General features: G+C 60.1%; 1 protein-coding gene across 1 annotated transcript; it reads left to right on the top strand.

Moving 5' to 3' along the window:
- LOC147649055 (maestro heat-like repeat-containing protein family member 7) lies at nt 1-6,486 on the top strand. Its single transcript, XM_086864970.1, has 16 exons — nt 1-370; nt 562-703; nt 1,127-1,191; nt 1,309-1,668; nt 1,853-2,001; nt 2,259-2,406; nt 2,608-2,798; nt 2,881-3,018; nt 3,298-3,412; nt 3,585-3,722; nt 3,955-4,131; nt 4,260-4,415; nt 4,575-4,676; nt 5,080-5,182; nt 5,461-5,517; nt 5,848-6,486. The coding sequence occupies exons 2-16, from the start codon at nt 586-588 to the stop codon at nt 5,997-5,999; spliced, it is 2,169 nt and encodes a 722-aa protein (XP_086721096.1). The 5' UTR covers nt 1-370; nt 562-585; the 3' UTR covers nt 6,000-6,486.
- Nucleotides 6,487-6,959: the final 473 nt, after the last annotated feature.

The raw sequence follows: 6,959 nt of genomic DNA, 5'->3' as shown, positions 1-6,959 counted from the left end.
ACACGTGGTGACATAGGGGCTGGCGGTGACAGGGCAACGCCACTGTGCCCAGTGCACGCGACGGGACAGGACTCGCCAGAGCGGTGCTGTGAGGAGCCCCCACACAGCGCACTCGATTGTGTCTGACCCGGAGCTTTTCCAAGACTTGAATCCTACAGGTGACCTCGTGGCAAGACTGCGGGCCTTGGTGGCCCGTGGCTTTCCCGAGGCTTTTCTTTTGCAGGTGCCTGTGGGGGAAGACTGCGGGACTTGGTGGCCCGTGGCCTTCCCAAGACTTTTCTTTTGCAGGTGCCTTCAAGGCCAGACTCCGGTACTTGGTACCTGGAGCTTTTCTGAGGCATCTCCCATCCTTCTGGCCTCTGTTCTCAAGGTGAGACTGTGGGACCTGGTGACCACAGTCATTTACGAGGAGTCTCCAGTCATTGTGGCAGGAGCCCTCGAGACCCGACTGCAGGACCTGCTGTCCTGTAGGCTTCCTGAGGCTTCTTTCTCGCAGGTGCCTTCAAGGCACAACTGCACGACTTGTTGACTCAGAGATTACCCAAGGCATCTCTCTTTAAGGTGCCCCCAAGGCCAGATTGTGTCATGGAGGGCAGATTCCTCAACCTGTTCCAAGTGTTCAGAGGGAACAGAAAGACAGCCCCTGGAGCTGCCCCAGCACAGCAGCCTGAAGAGCCGGAGCAGTTCCAACCACTGCAGGATGGTGAGTGGCAGAGCTGGGCCACAGGGCTGATGGCTGCAGCCAGCCAGGCCCTGCACCATCCCATCCCATCCCATCCCATCCCATCCCATCCCATCCCATCCCATCCCATCCCATCCCATCCCATCCCATCCCATCCCATCCCATCCCATCCCATCCCAGCCCAGCCCATCCCATCCCATCCCATCCCATCCCATCCCATCCCATCCCATCCCCTCCCCTCCCCTCCCCTCCCCTTCCCTCCCCTCCCCTCCCCTGTGGACATGCCCAAGGACAAGACAGAAGAGGGGCTGGGACTGACCCCTGCCAGTGGCCCTGCTCCATCCCCTGAGCCACCCCAGGGCTGTCCCTGACTGGGGAACGCAGGGCTGGGCTGTGTTCTCCGGCCTCTCCTGCAGCCCCTCAGCTCTGGCTGCTCTTTGACAGATGCAGCCATGGATGAGAGACCAGAGCAGGAGCCTGCCCGTGGCCGCTTCCGCAGAACGCTGAAGGTACCTGCAGCCATCCCCACCTGGGCTGGGCCTGCTGTCACTGCTCAGCCCAGCTCTGCACTTGCAGCACTCCATGGAACATGCCTCTCTTCCCTGTCCTTTGTTCATTCTGCACAGAGGTTCCGCAAGTTCCTGCGCATTGGGCGTAGAAAGAACAACACAGCAGCAACTGAGGGCACAGCTGAGCCTGACTCCGGGCTGACCGAGCTCCAGGCAGAGCCTGATGTCAGCCCAGATTCAGCTGAGCCCTCACAAGACTCTGACGCTGCAGTGAAGGATGACAGGGCAGAGGCTGACATGGCAGGGACTGAGGGCATGGCCATTCCAAATGATGACATTGGAGAGACTCAGGGCATTGCGGATACCAACAGGATACTCACTCCCACTATTAGCCAAGAGCTCGTATGGGATTATTTCAAGGACCCTCGTGTGTCTTCTGACATCATTGACAAGAGAGCTGCTGCTTCTGACCAGCAGGTAGCCAGCCAGGGGCCAGAACTGGAGGTCTCCCAGGATCCTGTGGCCCTTCAAGCCACATCCACAGGGCCCCGTCAGCCTTTGAGGCCAGCAGAGCATGACGGGAAGGGAAGCACTTCTTGGGGGAAGCTGGGGAAGTTGCTGCCTTGGACAGCACTCCATGTCTTCCCCATGCCTCCTCCAGGTGCCATCTACTGTGAGGAACATTCACCAGAGTCTGGTGTCCCATGTCACTGTGGATGTCAGGCAGCAAATTGACATAATAAGGCTGGCTGAAGAACACCCGGTCGATGTGGTGCTGACCCTCCTGCGCTGTGCCCCATCGTGTGACAGGTATGGGGCCCATGTGCCTTGAGAGCTCAGGGCTCACCGGCCTTTAGGGCCCATCGCCCTGCACAGCCTGTCCAATGGGCTCTGCCCAACAGGCAGAGAGGTCCAGGAGCCTCGGGCCCCTCTGTGTCCTGATGCTGCTGCCAGTGCTCCCTCCCTGCCCTTCAGGGCACGGAGGCTCTGTCCCCTGAGACCCCACAGCTACACAGGGCATGGCAATGTCACTAAGACACCCCTGACACAGAGCTCTGATCCCACAGAGCTGCTGCCATGATGTGGCAAACCATAGCCTCATCGGGACCAACAGTTGAGAAAGTGCTGCCAACACTTCTCTGTGTGATGGAGAACTGGCCCCTTTGCAGCACCTGCACCTCTGATGGGGACAACAAGGACGTTTTGCCCTTGAGTGTGAGTTTCTGGAGATGATCACCTGGAGCTTGCTTCCCCAGGAGCTCTCCATCTTCTTCCTGCCGAAGGCGCTGGGCTGAAACCTGGGCCAGGGGCAGACTCAGGGGACACCGGGCCCGCTGTTCCCCGCGCGTCTCCCCTCGGGCTTTGCCCCATGGACACCTCGGCACTGAGCGCTGTCTTGGTGTGATTCTTTTGCAGGCAACTCTGGTGCTCTGGGTGATTGTCCAGATGCCACAGTGCCACGAGGCGATGATGCTTTATTCCGCCCGCCTGTTTGTGGCTCTGCTGTTCCATGTTGTCATCACCACACAGCAGATGCCACCAGTGGAAGCTGACAGCTTCTGGAAAGCTTGCCGGGAGCAACACCGCCTTCCCAGCAACGCCAACAGGTGCCAGTCCTCCTGTCCTTCCCATGCCCTTGTGGCTGATACCAGTGCACCCAGTGTGACCTGGGCTGTGCTCTGCACACAGGTTTGCCATGCAGGTCATGAAATCTCTGCTCTGCCGACTGCGGTGTGACAACGTGGTCATGGAAATGGGACGCAAGCGTGGCTGGGACACGCTCCTCTGTGCTGACACCCAGCACTATGCCGTGGGTCTGCTGGCCAGGTGAGCCTCACTTCTCCCAACTGCCTCTGAAACTTGTGCCCTGTGCCTGGGGTGTCTCACACAGTCCCTGTGGTCCTGGCCAGAGGGCCTCGTCACTGAGGGATGGCTGAGCAGACTGGAAAAGGCTGAGAGAGGAGGGTGCCCAAAAGGAGCCACTTCCCAAAGCACCCACGGTCCCTCCAGGGATGCTGGGGAAAGGCCAGATCTCTGTGAGTCATTCCTGGGAGAGGTCTGTGCTCCCCCCATATCAGAGTCTTGGTGCCGTTTTCCCCCTGACAGGGAGATGCGCCGTGGCTTGATCCCCTTCTGTTCCCGCATTGCAATCCACCTGCTCAAATCACTCAGAAGGGAGGAGCCATGCTGTGATCTGTCCTTCCTGGCATTCCTTGTGGAGGTGAGCCCGATGGCCAGCACTCCCTCGCTGAGCTGCCTGCCAGCCCTGTCCCCTTGCATAGCCGCAGCTGCCTGGGACGGTGCCCGCGCCCTGTGCTGCTGCCTGGGCCCAGCCCTGCGCAGTTCCAGGCTCCTGCTGGCTGGCTCCCCTGTCACTGCCCTGTGCCTTTCAGGTCCTCGAGTGCTTAGATTTGACTAAATACGGTGACGGTGTCCTTGAGATCACATCAAGGCACCTGCAGAGCGAGTGTGGGCAGAGGCGTCGCCTGGCGCTCAGAGGCCTTGTGGTGCTCAGCAAGGATCCCTCGATGGTGAGAACGGGGCAGCAGCTGAAGCTGTGCTGGGCAAAGCAGCCCCTTGGGCTGGCTGGGCTTCAGAAGCTGAGGCAGCTGCTCCCAGCTCTCCTGCCTCACCTGCCTGAGTGCTTTGGGACAGGACTTTGGCCTCTGGGCCCAGCAGCAGCAGGGTGGGGTTGCAGTGCCAGGGTGGTCTTGGCGCTGCAGCCATTCAGGGCTTCCCAGCACTGCCTTGTGTTCCAAACAGGCCATAAGAATGTGCAGCCTCTCTCAAAGCCTTCAGGACCTGCTGGCTGATGCAGATGGAGATGTAGTTGGCATGGTCCTCCGTGTGTTCATCAATATGCTCAACAATAAAGACATCATGATATGCAGCACCACTGCCCCAAAGCTGGCTCAGGCACTCCTGCTGCTCTTTGATCACGTAAGGCTCTGTGCCCCCAGCCACGGGCATTGGCTGCTGCCCAGAAACTTTGTGTCTTACAGATTTCTGGGCCTTTGCCCAGCTGAGCCTGGAGGAATTGGTATTAAGGTCTTCTTCTTTTCCTCCAGGACCACAGCCATGTGCAGTTGCTCTCCCTTGACCTCTTCTTCAAGGCAATGGACTTGGTAGTGGACGAGGGAAAGAAGCCCCTGGAGAAGATTTTGGACCAGAGCCTGATTCCACTCTTCATCCACTGCCATGATGAGAACTGGCGTGTGGCGAAGGTGAGGTTTGCTTTGATGCTGGTGCATCCCTGGGAGGGGCATCGGCTTCCACCTGTCCTGGAACCTCCCAGGCTGCAGCTTCCTCGGGGCCCTGTCACCCAGACAAGAGTCCTGTGCCCTGGGCTGCAGTGCCATCTCTGCATCTCTGCTGCTCTCCAGGCCTCTCGGGAAACGCTGCTTCGTGTGGCCGAGTTCCTCAAGAGGAGGAATCTGAAGCGGCTGGTGAGGAAGGAGCAGCTGTCAAAGTTTGCTGAGCGTCTGGTAAGAACAGCCTGGAGAAGCCCAGTCTTGAGAAGCTCCCAGCCCCCAGCACTCAGTGTGTGGGGCTGGCAGCTGTGGCCCCTGCCCAGTGCTGCACCCAGGGGTGCCAGCCTGTGCCCCACACGCCGCTCCCTTCCCTGGGCCGCACGGCTTCGTCTCCAGGCTCCTGTGGCCCCGAGCCGGGTGCCGATGGAGCCACAGCCCAGTGGGGCTGCGGGCCAGGGAGACAGCGCGGCTCCTCGGGCAGCAGCCGGCTCTCTGCCCCCTCCAGAGCCCGGCGCCAGCGGCTGCTGGCCGGGCCTCAGGGCTGGGCGGGCACGGGAGGCCGGGGCTGGCCGCAGGCAGCAGCGCCCGGCCGAGGGGCAGAGCCCGCGCCAACCCTTCCCTCTGCCGCTCTCTCCAGCTGGCACAGGACAAGAACCGAGCAGCCGAGCACCTGTGCCGGGCCCTGCCGTACCTGGACAGCCCACAGGAGCCGCTGCGAGAGGCGGCCATCAGGTTCCTCGGTGAGCCACGAACCCGGGCTGGCTCCCTCCCCGCCACAGCTCGGCCCCAGCCCCGGCTGCTGCCCCGGCAGCGGCACCCGGGCCCGGCGCCCTGGAGCCCCGGCTGCCCTCGGGGCTGCTGCTGCCGGCCTCTGGCAGCCGTGCCCTTGGGCTGAGTCAGGATGCGGCAAGGGCCCGGGCTGAGCCCTGCCGGGGCGGGAGGCCGTGTGGCCACAGGGCTGCAGCGCCGCTGGCAGGGAGCTGTGCCGCTGGGGCCCTGACAGGCTCTGTGTTCCCAGGGATGGCCAGGGAGCCCCTGAGGGGGCAGCAGGAAGAGCTGCAGACCCTCATCGCGGGTGAGTGAGGGCAGCGGGCAGTGAGGGGCTGACACTGGGGGATCTGTAATGCTCGGGCAGGGAGCTGTAATCCGTGCCCCGGCTTCAGAGGGCTTCTCTCCCTGTGTGGACACCTTGGTGGTGTGGGAATATCACAGAGAGATTTCAGCGACATGGGGCAGGGATTTGAGTGGGGTGTGGATTCGTGACCAGGACCTTGCAGCTGATCCTGTTGGCCTCTTCACTCTTGTGGCCACGGCAAGAGCAGGCTGGGATGGCTCTGGCAGGACTTTCTCCTAGGATTCCCACAGATCTGGGCTCTGATCGTGGCTCTGTACCCCTCTCTTCCAGCACTTCAAGCTCTAAAAAGAGATGACAACCCTTCTGAGAGAAACACAGTTCTTCAGCAGACGTTTATTGAAAGAACTGCAGAATTACGCTCGTCTGCTGGCTTACGAAACCAGTCTTCATGTAAGATGCTACGGATGATGAGACTACGCTGAGACCAGAACAGACCAGCTGGAGCTCCAGGCACTGCTGGCAACTGGCCCAGCTGAGCCTGTGGAAAGCTCGCATGGCTTCAGCCCTCTCCCTGCCTCTAGATAGCTCTGTCCCTGCAGCCCTAAGACACTGCCCATCCCTTCTCTTTCCCTCCAGTTTCCCTCCCTTTTGATAGCTCCCTCCCTGCAGCCCTGAGACACTGCCCATCCCTTCTCTTTCCCTCCACCCTCCCTCCCTTTTGATAGCTCCCTCCCTGCGGCCCTCAGACACTGCCCATCCCTTCTCTTTCCCTCCACCCTCCCTCCATTCTGATAGTTCCCTCCTTGCAACCCTCAGACACTGCCCATCCCTTCTTTTTCCCTCCACTCTCCCTCCCTTTAGACAGCTCCCTTCTTCCAGCCCACAGACCTTGCCCATCCCCTTTTTTGCCCCTCAGCTCATCCCTTTGCTTCACACCCCATCAATAAACAGTGTGCCTTTTTCACTTTACCTGCATCTCTGTGGAGTTGAAGGGTCACAAATCCAGAGCACTGTGACACTCAGGCCCCTCCTGCCGTTCTCTCCTGCGCTGTGTTTTGTGCAGAGATGCAGAGGAACGAGCAGAGATCAGGCTGGAAAGGTCCCTGTGCTGAAGGTCCAGTTCCACAGCATTGTGGAGTTAAAGGTTTAACTGAGCACCCTGAAGGCCTTGGATTTTGGAAGAGCCAAGCTGAGTATGCCCTGAAGCCGGCTGTGAGGGATTCTGTGGCAAGCATGCACAGAGGGCAAAGGAGCTTGGAATGCCTGAGTCTTTCTAGAACAGCTTCCTGAAAGCACAGCAATGCTCCATCCCTGGACAGGATCAGGAAGAGGGCAGAACTGTTAGAGCCAGCAGAGAGATGGGGACTTCAGATGGCTCTTCTTTAGAATGCTGTGTATTCTATCGACTAGATTACAGCAGGGGGTCGTGGGTCAGCCTACAG

Source organism: Cyanistes caeruleus, chromosome 28, assembly GCF_971803275.1.
Source record: "Cyanistes caeruleus chromosome 28, bCyaCae1.hap1.1, whole genome shotgun sequence".
Classification (NCBI taxonomy): domain Eukaryota; kingdom Metazoa; phylum Chordata; class Aves; order Passeriformes; family Paridae; genus Cyanistes; species Cyanistes caeruleus.
The sequence above is the reverse complement of the archived record's forward strand: the minus strand, read 5'-3'. Positions and strand labels throughout refer to the sequence as shown.